The 20,338-nt window shown below is 45.4% G+C and overlaps 1 protein-coding gene across 10 annotated transcripts in view; it reads right to left on the reverse strand.

The window, feature by feature from the left end:
• LOC106577441 (adhesion G protein-coupled receptor B3) overlaps nt 1–20,338 on the reverse strand; it is a 370,554-nt gene that overhangs the window by 209,629 nt on the left and 140,587 nt on the right. For 9 of the 10 annotated variants that reach the window (XM_045687119.1, XM_045687115.1, XM_045687122.1 and 6 more), the window contains 2 exons: nt 7,993–8,187; nt 2,038–2,106 (listed from right to left, as the gene is read on the reverse strand). In XM_045687119.1, coding sequence (XP_045543075.1) covers nt 2,038–2,106; nt 7,993–8,187 — 264 coding nt within the window. The remainder of the gene's footprint in view (nt 1–2,037; nt 2,107–7,992; nt 8,188–20,338) is intronic. The other variant, XM_045687117.1, reaches the window with a different exon arrangement.

Consider the following 20,338-nt stretch of genomic DNA (forward strand, 5'->3'; position numbering starts at 1 on the left):
AGTTGTGGAGGTCTACAATTTTTTTTCTGAGGTCTTGGCTGATTTCTTTTGATTTTCTCTTGATGTCAGGTAGGCCTTGAAATACATCCACAGGTACACCTCCAATTGACTCAAATGATGTCAATTAGCTTATCAGAAGCTTCTAAAGCCATGACATCATTTTCTGGAATTTTCCAAAGGCACAGTCAACTTAATGTATGTAAACTTCTGACCCACTGGAATTGTGATACAGTGAATTATAAGTGAAATAATCTGTCTGTAAACAATTGTTGGAAAAATTACTTGTGTCATGCACAAAGTAGATGTCCTAACCGACTTGCCAAAACTATAGTTTGTTAACAAGAAATACGTGGAATGTTTGAAAAGCGAGTTTTTAAGGATTCCAACCTAACTGTATGTAAACTTCCGACTTCAACTGTATTAAAATGCTGGGCAGGCCATTATTTTGCCTGTCATGGCTATGCCCCAATAGGATGACAATGCCCCCATCACTGAATGGTTTGATGAGCATGACAACGATGTAAACCATATGCCATGGCTGTCTCAGTCAACAGAGCTCAACACTTATGGGAGATTCTGGAGCGGTGCCACAGACAGCGTTTTCCACCACTATCAACAAAACACCAAATGATGGAAATGATCGTGGAATAATGGTGTCAAATCCCTCCAATAGAGTTCCAGACACTTGTACAATCTTTGCCAAGGTGCATTTAAGCTGTTCTGGCTCGTGGTGAACCAACACCCTGTTAAGAATCTTTATGTTGGTGTTTCCTTTATTTTGGTGTTTCCTTTATTTTGGCAGTTACCTGTATATCATAACTTTGGAAGAAAAATGCTCCTTCAGAAGTGCAAACAGGAAAAGGAAACATGAGAAAACAATGCTGCATTGACTGCAGTGACTGTGCTTAGCTTGAGCAGACTGACGCCTGCTGTTTATGCAGTAACATGATGTTTTATATATATATATATATATATATATATATATATTGCTGCCTCAGAGAAGGCAGGTGGGCCAATCTACAGGGCGATATGAGCATCCCTCTTCCCAACAAATCAATTATAATTGCGTCAGTATCAAGAGGATTGTCTTTTGAATTGTATGACTATAGAATGTGTCAACCTATTGTATGTAAACTTCTGACCCACTGGAATTGTGATACAGTGAATTACAAGTGAAATAATCTGTCTGTAAACAATTGTTGGAAAAATTACTTGTGTCATGCACAAAGTAGATGTCCTAACCGACTTGCCAGAACTATAGTTTGTTAACAAGAAATGTGTGGAGTGGGTGAAAAACGAGTTTTAATGACTCCAACCTAAGTGTATGTAAACTTCAGACATCAACTGTACATACCGTTGAATATGATGTACTAACATGGGAGTCATGTAGCTGTTTATACCTAGCAGGTAGACTATACATGCAACATCCTTCTTTTCAACAGCACAGGGAGGCAGAAATATCCATTCTAGCCACAGCTATATCCCTCTGATGTGGCTAAATAAAGCTAAATACTCCTCAGGGGTTCTGTAATTATGAAATCCAGCATTTGAAATGACCTTTCCACCCTGACTGCTATGGAGTGACAGGGCTTCTAGGGAAGAAGAACAAACATCATAGAGAGACGTAATGAGTCGATGGTGACTGGTCATCTCTAGTGGCTGTGCTCCCTGCTGCCACCGAGTGGACAGAGGTGGTATTATACCTTCAGATAGAGATACAGACACATCCCAACCCAGTGACACATTACACAATGTGACTAAATAAAAGTACCTCACGGCTGAACTAGGATCAGGAACAGGTCCCGCCTGTATATACGATCTTATAATCTAAAATAGCAAATCTGATCCTAGATCAGCACTCCTACTCTGAATACAAACTCAGGTCACAATGACCAGTTGAACCTGGCGATACAACTCAGGCTCAGTGCTGGTGATTGCTATATTATTCAACTGGCTGGACCAGGTTCTGCAAGAATACCACACTCACCCACTTTAACTGCATTCAATGATGTACCAAGCTCAGTGCAGAATGTTTACCTGCTGTGCATCTTCCCACTTTCCCCTGTTGTCTTCCTCTAGGAGATTGCTGATGATTTGAAAGAAGTTCTGTAGGGAGGAGAGAGAGGAAATAGAGTCAATTAAATTGACTCTTATTGCATCAAAAGAAAACAAAGCTGATGCCCCTTTCCACACACATGTATGTACAAACACACAGACAGATGCTCAGGGGAACTATCACTACCCTACTGACAGTCAGAGTCAAGGATGATCCTCAGCAGAATAACCACTACCCTACTGACAGTCAGAGTCAAGGATGACCCTCAGCAGAATAACCACTACCCTACTGACAGTCAGAGTCAAGGATGATCCTCAGCAGAATAACCACTACCCTACTGACAGTCAGAGTCAAGGATGATCCTCAGCAGAATAACCACAACCCTACTGACAGTCAGAGTCAAGGATGATCCTCAGCAGAATAACCACTACCCTACTGACAGTCAGAGTCAAGGATGATCCTCAGCAGAATAACCACTACCCTACTGACAGTCAGAGTCAAGGATGATCCTCAGCAGAATAACCACTACCCTACTGACAGTCAGAGTCAAGGATGACCCTCAGCAGAATAACCACTACCCTACTGACAGTCAGAGTCAAGGATTACCCTCAGCAGAATAACCACTACCCTACTGACAGTCAGAGTCTAGGATGATCCTCAGCAGAATAACCACTACCCTACTGACAGTCAGAGTCTAGGATGACCCTCAGCAGAATAACCACTACCCTACTGACAGTCAGAGTCTAGGATGACCCTCAGCAGAATAACCACTACCCTACTGACAGTCAGAGTCAAGGATGATCCTCAGCAGAATAACCACTACCCTACTGACAGTCAGAGTCAAGGGATGATCCTCAGCAGAATAACCACTACCCTACTGACAGTCAGAGTCAAGGATGATCCTCAGCAGAATAACCACTACCCTACTGACAGTCAGAGTCAAGGATGATCCTCAGCAGAATAACCACTACCCTACTGACAGTCAGAGTCAAGGATGACCCTCAGCAGAATAACCACTACCCTACTGACAGTCAGAGTCCAAAATATTTCAGCTGGTCTCCCGTGTGTGTGTGTGTGTGTGTGTGTGTGTGTGTGTGTGTGTGTGTGTGTGTGTGTGTGTGTGTGTGTGCGTGCCCAGGGGTGGCCCCTTTCCCGTGACACAGACAATCTTGTTCTCTACTTGAATGCTTATGCTCCCTCTGGTGGTAATGTGCCCATTTTAACATTGGCACACACACACACACACACACACACACACACACACACACACACACACAGGAGGGATGTGACTGACTAAAAAAGGTATAACCAATCACATCTCTACTGCATACTAATACACACACACACACACACACACACACACACACACACACACACACACACACACACACACACACACACACACACACACACACACACACACACACACACAGCAAAAGTGCACAGATGCAGCAGCAAGCGCTAGCTGTACTCATTGCGTCAGACTGTCTGTCCACACAACGACAGAACAGACACACGACCAGGACACAGCTAGCGTTCAGGACAGAAATTATCTTATTGGAGGAGGAGGAGGAGGAAGAGGAGGGGGAGGAGGAGGAGGAGGAGGGGGAGGAGGAGGAGGAGGAGGGGGGGTTTAGGCTGTAATCTCCATCATCCTACTGAAATAAAGAGAATAAAGCTGGAGGAGAGAGGGGAAGACAGGGAGGGGGGACACGGGAGAGACAGAGGAGAGAGGGGGAGACAGGGGAGAGGGAGGAGGAGAAGGAAGACAGGGGAGAGGGGAAGGGGAGACAGGGAGAGAGGGGGTCGGAAGAGGGAGTGGGAGGTAGAGTGGGAGGCAGGAGGGAGGGTAAATAGGTAGAGGGGGTGACAGGACAGAGGGGGGAAAGAGGTAGAGGGGGTGACAGGACGGAGGGGGAAAGAGGTAGAGGGGGTGACAGGACGGAGGGGGAAAGAGGTAGAGGGGGTGACAGGATGGAGGGGGAAGAGGTAGAGGGGGTGACAGGACGGAGGAGGAAAGAGGTAGAGGGGGTGACAGGATGGAGGGGGGAAGAGGTAGAGGGGGTGACAGGACGGAGGGGGAAAGTGGTAGAGGGGGTGACAGGAGGGAGGGGGAAAGAGGTAGAGGGGGTGGGGGTGGCAGGACGGAGGTGGGAAGAGGTAGAGGGGGTGACAGGACGGAGGAGGAAAGAGGTAGAGGGGGTGACAGGACGGAGGGGGAGAGTTCTCTGATGCAATAAACAGGCATAATGGAGCTTTCTTTGTCCAAGTGTCAATTTCTGGGAAAATGTATTTGAAATGACTACCATTTACCACTGCAATCACCATTACATATTACAGTAAATATAATGATTACATGTCACAGTAAATATAATGATTACATGTCACAGTAAATATAATGATTACATATTACAGTAAATATAATGATTACATGTCACAGTAAATATAATGATTACATGTTACAGTAAATATAATGATTACATGTTACAGTAAATATAATGATTACATGTCACAGTAAATATAATGATTACATGTTACAGTAAATATAATGATTACATGTCACAGTAAATATAATGATTACATGTCACAGTAAATATAATGATTACATGTTACAGTAAATATAATGATTACATGTCACAGTAAATATAATGATTACATGTCACAGTAAATATAATGATTACATGTTACAGTAAATATAATGATTACATGTTACAGTAAATATAATGATTACATGTCACAGTAAATATAATGATTACATGTTACAGTAAATATAATGATTACATGTCACAGTAAATATAATGATTACATGTCACAGTAAATATAATGATTACATGTTACAGTAAATATAATGATTACATGTCACAGTAAATATAATGATTACATATTACAGTAAATATAATGATTACATGTCACAGTAAATATAATGATTACATGTTACAGTAAATACAATGATTACATGTCACAGTAAATATAATGATTACACGTCACAGTAAATATAATGATTACATGTCACAGTAAATATAATGATTACATGTTACAGTAAATATGATTACATGTCACACTAAATATTATGATTACATGTCACAGTAAATATAATGATTACATGTTACAGTAAATACAATGATTACATGTCACAGTAAATATAATTACAATGGTAACTTACCTAGTTAAATAAAGGTTAAATAAAAAATACAAATGTGAAACTTTAGACAACATAATAACATTCACCCACTCTGGGGAAACCAAACATTACATGTTACAGTAAATATAATGATTACAAAGGTAGCACAAGACAACATAATAACAGAGGTGACAGCACATCCCAGGCAAGTACCTATTTGTTTCCACTTCTATTTTAGTCATTTAGCAGACACTCCTATCTAGAGGGTACAGTGAGGGAAAAAAGTATTTGATCCCCTGCTGATTTTGTACGTTTGCCCACTGACAAAGAAATGATCAGTCTATAATTTAAATGGTAGGTTTATTTGAACAGTGAGAGACAGAATAACATCAAAAAAATCCAGAAAAACACATGTCAAAAATGTTATAAAATGATTTGCATTTTAATGAGGGAAATAAGTATTTGACCCCTCTGCAAAACATGACTTAGTACTTGGTGGCAAAACCCTTGTTGGCAATCACAGAGATCAGACGTTTCTTGTAGCATCCACCAGGTTTGCACACATCTCAGGAGGGATTTTGTCCCACTCCTCTTTGCAGATCTTCTCCAAGTCATTAAGGTTTTGAGGCTGACGTTGGCATCTTGAACCTTCAGCTCCCTCCTCAGATTTTCTATGGGATTAAGGTCTGGAGACTGGCTAGACCACTCCCGGACCTTAATGTGCTTCTTCTTGAGCCACTCCTTTGTTGCCTTGGCCGTGTGTTTTGGGTCATTGTCATGCTGGAAAAACCATCCACGACCCATTTTCAATGCCCTGGCTGAGGGAAGGAGGTTCTCACCCAAGATTTGACGGTACATGGCCCCGTCCATCGTCCCTTTGATGCAGTGAAGTTGTCCTGTCCCCTTAGCAGAAAAACACCCCCAAAGCATAATGTTTCCACCTCCATGTTTGACGGTGGGGATGGTATTCTTGGGGCCATAGGCAGCATTCCTCCTCCTCCAAACACGGTGAGTTGAGTTAATGTCAAAGAGCTCCATTTTGGTCTCATCTGACCACAACACTTTCACCCAGTTGTCCTCTGAATCATTCAGATGTTCATTGGCAAACTTCAGACGGGCATGTATATGTGCTTTCTTGAGCAGGGGGACCTTGCGGGCGCTGCAGGATTTCAGTCCTTCACGGCGTAGTGTGTTACCAATTGTTTTCTTGGTGACTATGGTCCCAGCTGCCTTGAGATCATTGACAAGATCCTCCTGTGTAGTTCTGGGCTGATTCCTCACCGTTCTCATGATCATTGCAAAACCACGAGGTGAGATCTTGCATGGAGCCCCAGGCCGAGGGATATTGACAGTTCTTTTGTGTTTCTTCCATTTTAAAATAATTGCACCAACTGTTGTCACCTTCTCACCAAGCTGCTTGGCGATGGTCTTGTAGCCCATTCCAGCCTTGTGTAGGTCTACAATCTTGTCCCTGACATCCTTGGAGAGCTCTTTGGTCTTGGCCATGGTGGAGAGTTTGGAATCTGATTGATTGATTGCTTCTGTGGACATGTCTTTTTTTTACAGGTAACAAGCTGCAGTTAGGAGTACTCCCTTTAAGAGTGTGCTCCTAATCTCAGCTCGTTACCTGTATAAAAGACACCTGGGAGCCAGAAATCTTTCTGATTGAGAGGGGGTCAAATACTTATTTCCCTCATTAAAATGTGTTTTTCTGGATTTTTTGGTTGTTATTCTGTCTCTCACTGTTCAAATAAACCTACCATTAAAATTATAGACTGATCATTTCTTTGTCAGTGGGCAAACGTACAAAATCAGCAGGGGATCGAATACTTTTTTCCCTCACTGTAAGAACTGCTTGTCTGGAAACTTAACTTCCTCTCTCTCTGAGTATCCAAGGGTACACTGTCTGGACAATGGCTCCTGACTACACCACATCATCTGTAGAGCAATTATTGATCCTTGGTTGGCCAATTAGATGTATGTCTGACATGGCTACTATGCAGTTAGTGTGTATGATGTCAAAATAACACTGAAATTGTGAAAATTATAATAATGCCCTTTTTGTGGAAAAAATGCCTGGAATTTCAGCCTGTTCAGGTGGGATGGAACTTTTGGCCCACGTCATGACATCACAATGTGATCTGATTATAATGGACCAATGACTGTTCATCTGGGTAAGGGGGTGGGCTCAAATGTATTTATAAAGCCCTTCTTACATCAGCTGATATCTCAAGGTGCTGTACAGAAACGCAGCCTAAAACCCCAAACAGCAAGCAATGCAGGTGTAGAAGCACGGTGGCTACGAAAAACTCCCTAGAAAGGCCAAAACCTAGGAAGAAACCTAGACAGGAACCAGGCTATGAGATCATACTATCAGCCAATCATGTCTGTGTATGTAAATATCTTCAAATGTGTTTTCTAACGCCCACACGATCAGGCGGAGCATTTCAAGGGCCAAAGGAGGCTCAGGGAAATGCATGATTAAAACAGTTATTTTCATTAAATAAACATACAGTGATTTATGAGACATACAGTGATGATTTAAAAATAACAAAGCTGGCATGGGGACTTTAACTGTGTAAATAATCATTCCAATTTCATTTGAAAGTGGGAGATACATTGACAAGCCTCTCAGGGTTTTTCCATCTCTCCTCCACATGCTCTTTTCCTTTTAAACGTTATCATATTGTTTCTATTTTCTTGTATGCAAAAAAAAAAGGATCCCTGTAACACAAATCAAAATAACTCCAACACACAATTCTACCTCAGCAGCATGGTCAACATTTATCAAGACAAAAGAGACCGATCCACTCACCTGCACATCGTCTGAGCTTGGTTCGTAGCTGGCCCTCTTGAAGGTATCAGTCACGTTTCTGAGTATCTCCACAGAGGACAGCAGGTCTCCAGCATAGAAGTTCCTTCTCTGGGTGAGATCCAGTAGGGTCTTGGTCACCTGAGACATCCCGTCCCCAGCCAACTTCCCCTGGCCCTTAGCTAGATGGCCCTGGATCTCCAGAAGAAGAAATGAACTATGAGGCCTTTATATGTTCTCTACACTATATTACAGTATATTACTACAGTATTACTACATTGATTGATTCTCTACACTATATTACAGTATATTACTACAGTATTACTACATTGATTGATTTCATTTAGAATGCATTCTCTGGCCCTTAGCCCAGTTGCCTTGGACCTCCAGGAGAAGGAAGAGAAGAGAGAGGACCATAAGGCCCTGGCGGTCCTCTAAAGTATAATATACAGTATATTATTACAGTATTACTACAGTTTATATGACAGCTTTCCCTGACCCTCGACCTCCAGGAGAAGGAAGAGGAGGACGAGAACTATGAGACTGTTCTCTGCAGTAGATTACTGCAATACGTGGTTTAAACTGACTACATTAACATCAGCTGTAGTGTTATCCTGTAAGTCTCTATAACGTGGTTTAAACTGTCTACATTAACATCAGCTGTAGTGTTATCCTGTATGTCTCTATAATGTGGTTTAAACTGTCTACATTAACATCAGCTGTAGTGTTATCCTGTAAGTCTCTATAATGTGGTTTAAACTGTCTACATTAACATCAGCTGTAGTGTTATCCTGTATGTCTCTATAATGTGGTTTAAACTGTCTACATTAACATCAGCTGTAGTGTTATCCTGTATGTCTCTATAATGTGGTTTAAACTGTCTACATTAACATCAGCTGTAGTGTTATTAGTCTCTATAATATTGTTTACTTTCAATATCCACATTACCATATCACCTGCATACATTGCATATATTGGAAAAGATATATAGAGTATGAAATAAATACAGTGAAGATGAATGATGACTGAAGAAATATCTACCATCCCCTGTAAGTATTTCATTTTCACAGATCTATGTCTGTGTCCACAGATGTTGGAAAACCACTGTAGACTGAAGAGGGAAGTAAAACAGTAGTCGCAGGGTAGAGAGAGAGTAGAGGTATGTCAGTAGTAGCAGGGTAGAGAGAGAGTGAGTAGAGGTATGTCAGTAGCAGTAGGGTAGAGAGAGTGTAGAGGTATGTCAGTAGAAGCAGGGTAGAGAGAGAGAGTAGAGGTATGTCAGTAGCAGCAGGGTAGAGAGAGTAGAGGTATGTCAGTAGCAGCAGGGTAGTGAGAGAGTAGAGGTATGTCAGTAGTAGCAGGGTAGAGATAGAGTAGAGGTATGTCAGTAGTAGCAGGGTAGAGAGAGAGAGTAGAGGTATGTCAGTAGTAGCAAGGTAGAGAGAGTAGAGGTATGTCAGTAGTAGCAGGGTAGAGAGATAGTAGAGGTATGTCAGTAGTAGCAGTGTAGAGAGAGAGTAGAGGTATGTCAGTAGCAGCAGGGTAGAGAGAGAGTAGAGGTATGTCAGTAGCAGCAGGGTAGAGAGAGAGTAGAGGTATGTCAGTAGTAGCAGGGTAGAGAGTGAGTAGAGGTATGTCAGTAGTAGCAGGGTAGAGAGAGAGTAGAGGTATGTCAGTAGTAGCAGGGTAGAGAGAGAGTAGAGGTATGTCAGTAGTAGCAGGGTAGAGAGAGAGAGTAGAGGTATGTCAGTAGTAGCAGGGTAGAGAGAGAGTAGAGGTATGTCAGTAGCAGCAGGGTAGAGAGAGAGAGTAGAGGTATGTCAGCAGTAGCAGGGTAGAGAGAGTAGAGGTATGTCAGTAGTAGCAGGGTAGAGAGAGAGTAGAGGTATGTCAGTAGCAGGGTAGAGAGAGAGTAGAGGTATGTCAGTAGTAGCAGGGTAGAGAGATAGTAGAGGTATGTCAGTAGCAGCAGGGTAGAGAGAGTAGAGGTATGTCAGTAGTAGCAGGGTAGAGAGAGAGTAGAGGTATGTCAGTAGCAGCAGGGTAGAGATAGAGTAGAGGTATGTCAGTAGCAGCAGGGTAGAGAGAGATAGTAGAGGTATGTCAGTAGTAGCAGGGTAGAGAGTGAGTAGAGGTATGTCAGTAGTAGCAGGGTAGAGAGAGAGTAGAGGTATGTCAGTAGTAGCAGGGTAGAGAGAGAGTAGAGGTATGTCAGTAGTAGCAGGGTAGAGAGAGAGTAGAGGTATGTCAGTAGTAGCAGGGTAGAGAGAGTAGAGGTATGTCAGTAGCAGCAGGGTAGAGAGAGAGAGTAGAGGTATGTCAGTAGTAGCAGGGTAGAGAGAGAGTAGAGGTATGTCAGTAGCAGCAGGGTAGAGAGAGAGTAGAGGTATGTCAACAGTAGCAGGGTAGAGAGAGTAGAGGTATGTCAGTAGTAGCAGGGTAGAGAGAGAGTAGAGGTATGTCAGTAGGAGCAGGGTAGAGAGAGAGTAGAGGTATGTCAGTAGTAGCAGGGTAGAGAGAGAGTAGAGGTATGTCAGTAGCAGCAGGGTAGAGAGAGAGTAGAGGTATGTCAGTAGCAGCAGGGTGAGAGAGAGTAGAGGTATGTCAGCAGTAGCAGGGTGAGAGAGAGAGTAGAGGTATGTCAGCAGTAGCAGGGTGAGAGAGAGAGTAGAGGTATGTCAGTAGTAGCAGGGTAGAGAGAGAGAGTAGAGGTATGTCAGTAGTAGCAGGGTAGAGAACGAGTAGAGGTATGTCAGTAGCAGCAGGGTAGAGAGAGAGTAGAGGTATGTAAGTAGTAGCAGGGTTGAGAGAGAGTAGAGGTATGTCAGTAGCAGCAGGGTAGAGAGAGTGTAGAGGTATGTCAGCAGTAGCAGGGTAGAGAGAGAGTAGAGGTATGTCAGTAGCAGCAGGGTAGAGAGAGAGTAGAGGTATGTCAGTAGTAGCAGGGTAGAGAGAGAGTAGAGGTATGTCAGTAGTAGCAGGGTAGAGAGAGAGTAGAGGTATGTCAGTAGTAGCAGGTTAGAGATGGAGTAGAGGTATGTCAGTAGCAGCAGGGTAGAGAGAGAGTAGAGGTATGTCAGTAGCAGCAGGGTAGAGAGAGTAGAGGTATGTCAGCAGTAGCAGGGTAGAGAGAGAGTAGAGGTATGTCAGTAGTAGCAGGGTGAGAGAGAGAGTAGAGGTATGTCAGTAGTAGCAGGGTAGAGAGAGAGTAGAGGTATGTCAGTAGCAGCAGGGTAGAGAGAGAGAGTAGAGGTATGTCAGTAGTAGTAGGATAGAGAGAGGGTAGAGGTATGTCAGTAGCAGCAGGGTAGAGAGAGAGAGTAGAGTGATGTCAGTAGCAGGGTAGAGAGAGAGTAGAGGTATGTCAGTAGCAGGGTAGAGAGAGAGAGTAGAGGTATGTCAGTAGTAGCAGGGTAGAGAGATAGTAGAGGTATGTCAGTAGCAGCAGGGTAGAGAGAGTAGAGGTATGTCAGTAGTAGCAGGGTAGAGAGAGAGAGTAGATGTATGTCAGTAGTAGCAGGGTAGAGAGAGAGTAGAGGTATGTCAGTAGTAGCAGGGTAGAGAGAGAGTAGAGGTATGTCAGTAGCAGCAGGGTAGAGAGAGAGAGTAGAGGTATGTCAGTAGTAGCAGGGTAGAGAGAGAGAGTAGAGGTATGTCAGTTGTAGCAGGGTAGAGAGAGAGTAGAGGTATGTCAGTAGTAGCAGGGTAGAGAGAGTAGAGGTATGTCAGTAGTAGCAGGGTAGAGAGAGAGTAGAGGTATGTCAGTAGCAGCAGGGTAGAGAGAGAGTAGAGGTATGTCAGTAGCAGCAGGGTAGAGAGAGAGAGTAGAGGTATGTCAGTAGCAGCAAGGTGAGAGAGAGTAGAGGTATGTCAGTAGTAGCAGGGTAGAGAGAGAGTAGAGGTATGTCAGTAGTAGCAGTGTAGAGAGAGAGAGTAGAGGTATGTCAGTAGCAGCAGGGTAGAGAGAGAGTAGAGGTATGTCAGTAGCAGCAGGGTAGAGAGAGAGAGTAGAGGTATGTCAGTAGTAGCAGGGTAGAGAGAGTGAGTAGAGGTATGTCAGTAGTAGCAGGGTAGAGAGAGAGTAGAGGTATGTCAGTAGTAGCAGGGTAGAGAGAGAGTAGAGGTATGTCAGTAGTAGCAGGGTAGAGAGAGAGTAGAGGTATGTCAGTAGCAGCAGGGTAAGAGAGAGAGTAGAGGTATGTCAGTAGCAGCAGGGTAGAGAGAGAGAGTAGAGGTATGTCAGCAGTAGCAGGGTAGAGAGAGTAGAGGTATGTCAGTAGTAGCAGGGTAGAGAGAGAGTAGAGGTATGTCAGTAGCAGGGTAGAGAGAGAGTAGAGGTATGTCAGTAGTAGCAGGGTAGAGAGATAGTAGAGGTATGTCAGTAGCAGCAGGGTAGAGAGAGTAGAGGTATGTCAGTAGTAGCAGGGTAGAGAGAGAGTAGAGGTATGTCAGTAGCAGCAGGGTAGAGAGAGAGTAGAGGTATGTCAGTAGCAGCAGGGTAGAGAGAGATAGTAGAGGTATGTCAGTAGCAGCAGGGTAGAGAGAGAGTAGAGGTATGTCAGTAGCAGCAGGGTAGAGAGAGAGTAGAGGTATGTCAGTAGTAGCAGGGTAGAGAGAGAGTAGAGGTATGTCAGTAGTAGCAGGGTAGAGAGAGAGTAGAGGTATGTCAGTAGCAGCAGGGTAGAGAGAGAGAGAGTAGAGGTATGTCAGTAGCAGCAGGGTAGAGAGAGAGAGTAGAGGTATGTCAGTAGTAGCAGGGTAGAGAGAGAGTAGAGGTATGTCAGTAGCAGCAGGGTAGAGAGAGAGTAGAGGTATGTCAACAGTAGCAGGGTAGAGAGAGTAGAGGTATGTCAGTAGTAGCAGGGTAGAGAGAGAGTAGAGGTATGTCAGTAGGAGCAGGGTAGAGAGAGAGTAGAGGTATGTCAGTAGTAGCAGGGTAGAGAGAGAGTAGAGGTATGTCAGTAGCAGCAGGGTAGAGAGAGAGTAGAGGTATGTCAGTAGCAGCAGGGTAGAGAGAGTAGAGGTATATCAGCAGTAGCAGGGTAGAGAGAGAGAGTAGAGGTATGTCAGCAGTAGCAGGGTAGAGAGAGATAGTAGAGGTATGTCAGTAGTAGCAGGGTAGAAAGAGAGAGTAGAGGTATGTTAGTAGTAGCAGGGTAGAGAGATAGTAGAGGTATGTCAGTAGCAGGGTAGAGAGAGTAGAGGTATGTCAGTAGTAGCAGGGTAGAGAGAGAGTAGAGGTATGTCAGTAGCAGCAGGGTAGAGAGAGAGTAGAGGTATGTCAGCAGTAGCAGGGTAGAGAGAGTAGAGGTATGTCAGTAGCAGCAGGGTAGAGAGAGAGTAGAGGTATGTCAGTAGTAGCAGGGTAGAGAGAGAGTAGAGGTATGTCAGTAGCAGCAGGGTAGAGAGAGAGTAGAGGTATGTCAGTAGTAGCAGGGTAGAGAGAGAGTAGAGGTATGTCAGTAGTAGCAGGGTAGAGAGAGAGTAGAGGTATGTCAGTAGCAGCAGGATAGAGAGAGTAGAGGTATGTCAGCAGTAGCAGGGTAGAGAGAGAGAGTAGAGGTATGTCAGTAGTAGCAGGGTAGAGAGAGAGTAGAGGTATGTCAGTAGCAGCAGGGTAGAGAGAGAGAGTAGAGGTATGTCAGTAGTAGTAGGATAGAGAGAGGGTAGAGGTATGTCAGTAGCAGCAGGGTAGAGAGAGAGAGTAGAGTGATGTCAGTAGCAGGGTAGAGAGAGAGAGTAGAGGTATGTCAGTAGCAGGGTAGAGAGAGAGAGTAGAGGTATGTCAGTAGTAGCAGGGTAGAGAGAAAGTAGAGGTATGTCAGTAGCAGCAGGGTAGAGAGAGTAGAGGTATGTCAGTAGTAGCAGGGTAGAGAGAGAGAGTAGATGTATGTCAGTAGTAGCAGGGTAGAGAGAGAGTAGAGGTATGTCAGTAGTAGCAGGGTAGAGAGAGAGTAGAGGTATGTCAGTAGCAGCAGGGTAGAGAGAGAGGGTAGAGGTATGTCAGTAGTAGCAGGGTGAGAGAGAGAGTAGAGGTATGTCAGTTGTAGCAGGGTAGAGAGAGAGTAGAGGTATGTCAGTAGTAGCAGGGTAGAGAGAGTAGAGGTATGTCAGTAGTAGCAGGGTAGAGAGAGAGTAGAGGTATGTCAGTAGCAGCAGGGTAGAGAGAGAGAAGAGGTATGTCAGTAGCAGCAGGGTAGAGAGAGAGAGTAGAGGTATGTCAGTAGTAGCAAGGTAGAGAGAGTAGAGGTATGTCAGTAGTAGCAGGGTAGAGAGATAGTAGAGGTATGTCAGTAGTAGCAGTGTAGAGATAGAGTAGAGGTATGTCAGTAGCAGCAGGGTAGAGAGAGATAGTAGAGGTATGTCAGTAGTAGCAGGGTAGAGAGAGATAGTAGAGGTATGTCAGTAGTAGCAGGGTAGAGAGAGAGTAGAGGTATGTCAGTAGTAGCAGGGTAGAGAGAGAGTAGAGGTATGTCAGTAGTAGCAGGGTAGAGAGAGAGTAGAGGTATGTCAGTAGTAGCAGGGTAGAGAGAGAGAGTAGAGGTATGTCAGTAGTAGCAGGGTAGAGAGAGAGTAGAGGTATGTCAGTAGCAGCAGGGTAGAGAGAGAGAGTAGAGGTATGTCAGCAGTAGCAGGGTAGAGAGAGTAGAGGTATGTCAGTAGTAGCAGGGTAGAGAGAGAGTAGAGGTATGTCAGTAGCAGGGTAGAGAGAGAGTAGAGGTATGTCAGTAGTAGCAGGGTAGAGAGATAGTAGAGGTATGTCAGTAGCAGCAGGGTAGAGAGAGTAGAGGTATGTCAGTAGTAGCAGGGTAGAGAGAGAGTAGAGGTATGTCAGTAGCAGCAGGGTAGAGAGAGAGTAGAGGTATGTCAGTAGCAGCAGGGTAGAGAGAGATAGTAGAGGTATGTCAGTAGTAGCAGGGTAGAGAGAGAGTAGAGGTATGTCAGTAGCAGCAGGGTAGAGAGAGAGTAGAGGTATGTCAGTAGTAGCAGGGTAGAGAGAGAGTAGAGGTATGTCAGTAGTAGCAGGGTAGAGAGAGAGTAGAGGTATGTCAGTAGTAGCAGGGTAGAGAGAGAGTAGAGGTATGTCAGTAGCAGCAGGGTAGAGAGAGAGAGTAGAGGTATGTCAGTAGTAGCAGGGTAGAGAGAGAGTAGAGGTATGTCAGTAGCAGCAGGGTAGAGAGAGAGTAGAGGTATGTCAGCAGTAGCAGGGTAAGAGAGAGTAGAGGTATGTCAGTAGTAGCAGGGTAGAGAGAGAGTAGAGGTATGTCAGTAGGAGCAGGGTAGAGAGAGAGTAGAGGTATGTCAGTAGTAGCAGGGTAGAGAGAGAGTAGAGGTATGTCAGTAGCAGCAGGGTAGAGAGAGAGTAGAGGTATGTCAGTAGCAGCAGGGTAGAGAGAGTAGAGGTATGTCAGCAGTAGCAGGGTAGAGAGAGAGAGTAGAGGTATGTCAGTAGTAGCAGGGGTAGAGAGAGAGTAGAGGTATGTCAGTAGTAGCAGGGTAGAGAGAGAGTAGAGGTATGTCAGTAGTAGCAGGGTAGAGAGAGAGTAGAGGTATGTCAGTAGCAGGGTAGAGAGAGAGTAGAGGTATGTCAGTAGTAGCAGGGTAGAGAGAGAGTAGAGGTATGTCAGTAGCAGCAGGGTAGAGAGAGTGTAGAGGTATGTCAGCAGTAGCAGGGTAGAGAGAGAGTAGAGGTATGTCAGTAGCAGCAGGGTAGAGAGAGAGTAGAGGTATGTCAGTAGTAGCAGGGTAGAGAGAGAGTAGAGGTATGTCAGTAGCAGCAGGGTAAGAGAGAGAGTAGAGGTATGTCAGTAGTAGCAGGGTAGAGATAGAGTAGAGGTATGTCAGTAGTAGCAGGGTAGAGAGAGAGTAGAGGTATGTCAGTAGCAGCAGGGTAGAGAGAGTAGAGGTATGTCAGTAGTAGCAGGGTAGAGAGAGAGAGTAGAGGTATGTCAGTAGTAGCAGGGTAGAGAGAGAGTAGAGGTATGTCAGTAGTAGCAGGGTAGAGAGAGAGTAGAGGTATGTCAGTAGCAGCAGGGTAGAGAGAGAGAGTAGAGGTATGTCAGTAGTAGCAGGGTAGAGAGAGGGTAGAGGTATGTCAGTAGTAGCAGGGTAGAGAGAGAGAGTAGAGGTATGTCAGTAGTAGCAGGGTAGAGAGAGAGTAGAGGTATGTCAGTAGCAGGGTAGAGAGAGAGAGTAGAGGTATGTCAGTAGTAGCAGGGTAGAGAGAGAGTAGAGGTATGTCAGTAGCAGCAGGGTAGAGAGAGTAGAGGTATGTCAGTAGTAGCAGGGTAGAGAGAGAGTAGAGGTATGTCAGTAGCAGCAGGGTAGAGAGAGAGTAGAGGTATGTCAGTAGCAGCAGGGTAGAGAGAGAGTAGAGGTATGTCAGTAGTAGCAGGGTAGAGAGAGAGTAGAGGTATGTCAGTAGCAGCAGGGTAGAGAGAGAGTAGAGGTATGTCAGTAGTAGCAGGGTAGAGAGAGAGAGTAGAGGTATGTCAGTAGCAGCAGGGTAGAGAGAGAGTAGAGGTATGTCAGTAGTAGCAGGGTAGAGAGAGAGTAGAGGTATGTCAGTAGTAGCAGGGTAGAGAGAGAGAGTAGAGGTATGTCAGTAGCAGCAGGGTAGAGAGAGAGTAGAGGTATGTCAGTAGCAGCAGGGTAGAGAGAGAGAGTAGAGGTATGTCAGTAGCAGCAGGGTAGAGAGAGAGTAGAGGTATGTCAGTAGCAGCAGGGTAGAGAGAGAGTAGAGGTATGTCAGTAGCAGCAGGGTAGAGAGAGAGTAGAGGTATGTCAGTAGTAGCAGGGTAGAGAGAGAGTAGAGGTATGTCAGTAGCAGCAGGGTGAGAGAGAGAGTAGAGGTATGTCAGTAGTAGCAGGGTAGAGAGAGAGAGTAGAGGTATGTCAGTAGTAGCAGGGTAGAGAGAGAGAGTAGAGGTATGTCAGTAGTAGCAGGGTGAGAGAGAGAGTAGAGGTATGTCAGTAGCAGCAGGGTAGAGAGAGAGTAGAGGTATGTCAGTAGTAGCAGGGTAGAGAGAGAGTAGAGGTATGTCAGTAGTAGCAGGGTGAGAGAGAGAGTAGAGGTATGTCAGTAGCAGCAGGGTAGAGAGAGAGTAGAGGTATGTCAGTAGCAGCAGGGTAAGAGAGAGAGTAGAGGTATGTCAGTAGCAGCAGGGTAGAGAGAGAGTAGAGGTATGTCAGTAGTAGCAGGGTAGAGAGAGAGTAGAGGTATGTCAGTAGTAGCAGGGTAGAGAGAGAGTAGAGGTATGTCAGTAGCAGCAGGGTAGAGAGAGAGTAGAGGTATGTCAGTAGCAGCAGGGTAGAGAGAGAGAGTAGAGGTATGTCAGTAGCAGCAGGGTAGAGAGAGAGTAGAGGTATGTCAGTAGTAGCAGGGTAGAGAGAGAGTAGAGGTATGTCAGTAGCAGCAGGGTAGAGAGAGAGTAGAGGTATGTCAGTAGCAGGGTAGAGAGAGAGTAGAGGTATGTCAGTAGCAGCAGGGTAGAGAGAGAGTAGAGGTATGTCAGTAGCAGCAGGGTAGAGAGAGAGAGTAGAGGTATGTCAGTAGTAGCAGGGTAAGAGAGAGAGTAGAGGTATGTCAGTAGCAGCAGGGTAGAGAGAGAGTAGAGGTATGTCAGTAGCAGCAGGGTAGAGAGAGAGTAGAGGTATGTCAGTAGTAGCAGGGTAGAGAGAGAGTAGAGGTATGTCAGTAGCAGCAGGGTAGAGAGAGAGAGTAGAGGTATGTCAGTAGTAGCAGGGTGAGAGAGAGAGTAGAGGTATGTCAGTAGTAGCAGGGTAGAGAGAGAGAGTAGAGGTATGTCAGTAGTAGCAGGGTAGAGAGAGAGTAGAGGTATGTCAGTAGTAGCAGGGTAGAGAGAGAGTAGAGGTATGTCAGTAGCAGCAGGGTAGAGAGAGAGAAGAGGTATGTCAGTAGCAGCAGGGTAGAGAGAGAGAGTAGAGGTATGTCAGTAGCAGCAGGGTAGAGAGAGAGTAGAGGTATGTCAGTAGCAGCAGGGTAGAGAGAGAGTAGAGGTATGTCAGTAGCAGCAGGGTAGAGAGAGAGTAGAGGTATGTCAGTAGCAGCAGGGTAGAGAGAGAGTAGAGGTATGTCAGTAGCAGCAGGGTAGAGAGAGAGTAGAGGTATGTCAGTAGCAGCAGGGTAGAGAGAGAGTAGAGGTATGTCAGTAGCAGCAGGGTAGAGAGAGAGAGTAGAGGTATGTCAGTAGCAGCAGGGTAGAGAGAGAGTAGAGGTATGTCAGTAGCAGCAGGGTAGAGAGAGAGAGTAGAGGTATGTCAGTAGCAGCAGGGTAGAGAGAGAGTAGAGGTATGTCAGTAGTAGCAGGGTAGAGAGAGAGTAGAGGTATGTCAGTAGTAGCAGGGTGAGAGAGAGAGTAGAGGTATGTCAGTAGCAGCAGGGTAGAGAGAGAGAGTAGAGGTATGTCAGTAGCAGCAGGGTAGAGAGAGAGAGTAGAGGTATGTCAGTAGCAGCAGGGTAGAGAGAGAGTAGAGGTATGTCAGTAGCAGCAGGGTAGAGAGAGAGTAGAGGTATGTCAGTAGTAGCAGGGTAGAGAGAGAGTAGAGGTATGTCAGTAGCAGCAGGGTAGAGAGAGAGTAGAGGTATGTCAGTAGTAGCAGGGTAGAGAGAGAGTAGAGGTATGTCAGTAGCAGCAGGGTGAGAGAGAGAGTAGAGGTATGTCAGTAGCAGCAGGGTAGAGAGAGAGTAGAGGTATGTCAGTAGTAGCAGGGTAGAGAGAGAGAGTAGAGGTATGTCAGTAGCAGCAGGGTAGAGAGAGAGTAGAGGTATGTCAGTAGCAGCAGGGAGAGCGAGAGAGGTATGTCAGTAGTAGCAGGGTAGAGAGAGAGAGTAGAGGTATGTCAGTAGTAGCAGGGTAGAGAGAGAGAGTAGAGGTATGTCAGTAGCAGGGTAGAGAGAGAGAGTAGAGGTATGTCAGTAGCAGCAGGGTAGAGAGAGAGTAGAGGTATGTCAGTAGTAGCAGGGTGAGAGAGAGAGTAGAGGTATGTCAGTAGTAGCAGGGTAGAGAGAGAGAGTAGAGGTATGTCAGTAGTAGCAGGGTAGAGAGAGAGAGTAGAGGTATGTCAGTAGTAGCAGGGTAGAGAGAGAGTAGAGGTATGTCAGTAGCAGCAGGGTAGAGAGAGAGTAGAGGTATGTCAGTAGTAGCAGGGTAGAGAGAGAGTAGAGGTATGTCAGTAGTAGCAGTGTAGAGAGAGAGAGAGTAGAGGTATGTCAGTAGTAGCAGGGTAGAGAGAGAGTAGAGGTATGTCAGTAGCAGCAGGGTAGAGAGAGAGTAGAGGTATGTCAGTAGTAGCAGGGTAGAGAGAGAGAGTAGAGGTATGTCAGTAGCAGCAGGGTAGAGAGAGAGTAGAGGTATGTCAGTAGTAGCAGGGTAGAGAGAGAGTAGAGGTATGTCAGTAGTAGCAGGGTAGAGAGAGAGTAGAGGTATGTCAGTAGCAGCAGGGTAGAGAGAGAGTAGAGGTATGTCAGTAGTAGCAGGGTAGAGAGAGAGTAGAGGTATGTCAGTAGCAGCAGGGTAGAGAGAGAGTAGAGGTATGTCAGTAGTAGCAGGGTGGAGAGAGAGAGTAGAGGTATGTCAGTAGCAGCAGGGTAGAGAGAGAGTAGAGGTATGTCAGTAGCAGCAGGGTAGAGAGAGAGTAGAGGTATGTCAGTAGTAGCAGGGTAGAGAGAGAGAGTAGAGGTATGTCAGTAGTAGCAGGGTAGAGAGAGAGTAGAGGTATGTCAGTAGCAGCAGGGTGAGAGAGAGAGTAGAGGTATGTCAGTAGAAGCAGGGTGAGAGAGAGAGTAGAGGTATGTCAGTAGTAGCAGGGTAGAGAGAGAGAGTAGAGGTATGTCAGTAGCAGCAGGGTAGAGAGAGAGAGTAGAGGTATGTCAGTAGTAGCAGGGTAGAGAGAGAGTAGAGGTATGTCAGTAGCAGCAGGGTAGAGAGAGAGTAGAGGTATGTCAGTAGCAGCAGGGTGAGAGAGAGAGTAGAGGTATGTCAGTAGCAGCAGGGTGAGAGAGAGAGTAGAGGTATGTCAGTAGTAGCAGGGTAGAGAGAGAGTAGAGGTATGTCAGTAGCAGCAGGGTGAGAGAGAGAGTAGAGGTATGTCAGTAGTAGCAGGGTAGAGAGAGAGTAGAGGTATGTCAGTAGTAGCAGGGTAGAGAGAGAGAGTAGAGGTATTTCAGTAGTAGCAGGGTGAGAGAGAGAGTAGAGGTATGTCAGTAGCAGCAGGGTGAGAGAGAGAGTAGAGGTATGTCAGTAGTAGCAGGGTAGAGAGAGAGAGTAGAGGTATGTCAGTAGCAGCAGGGTAGTGAGAGAGTAGAGGTATGTCAGTAGCAGGGTAG

Source organism: Salmo salar, chromosome ssa01, assembly GCF_905237065.1.
Source record: "Salmo salar chromosome ssa01, Ssal_v3.1, whole genome shotgun sequence".
Taxonomy (NCBI): Eukaryota; Metazoa; Chordata; class Actinopteri; order Salmoniformes; family Salmonidae; genus Salmo; species Salmo salar.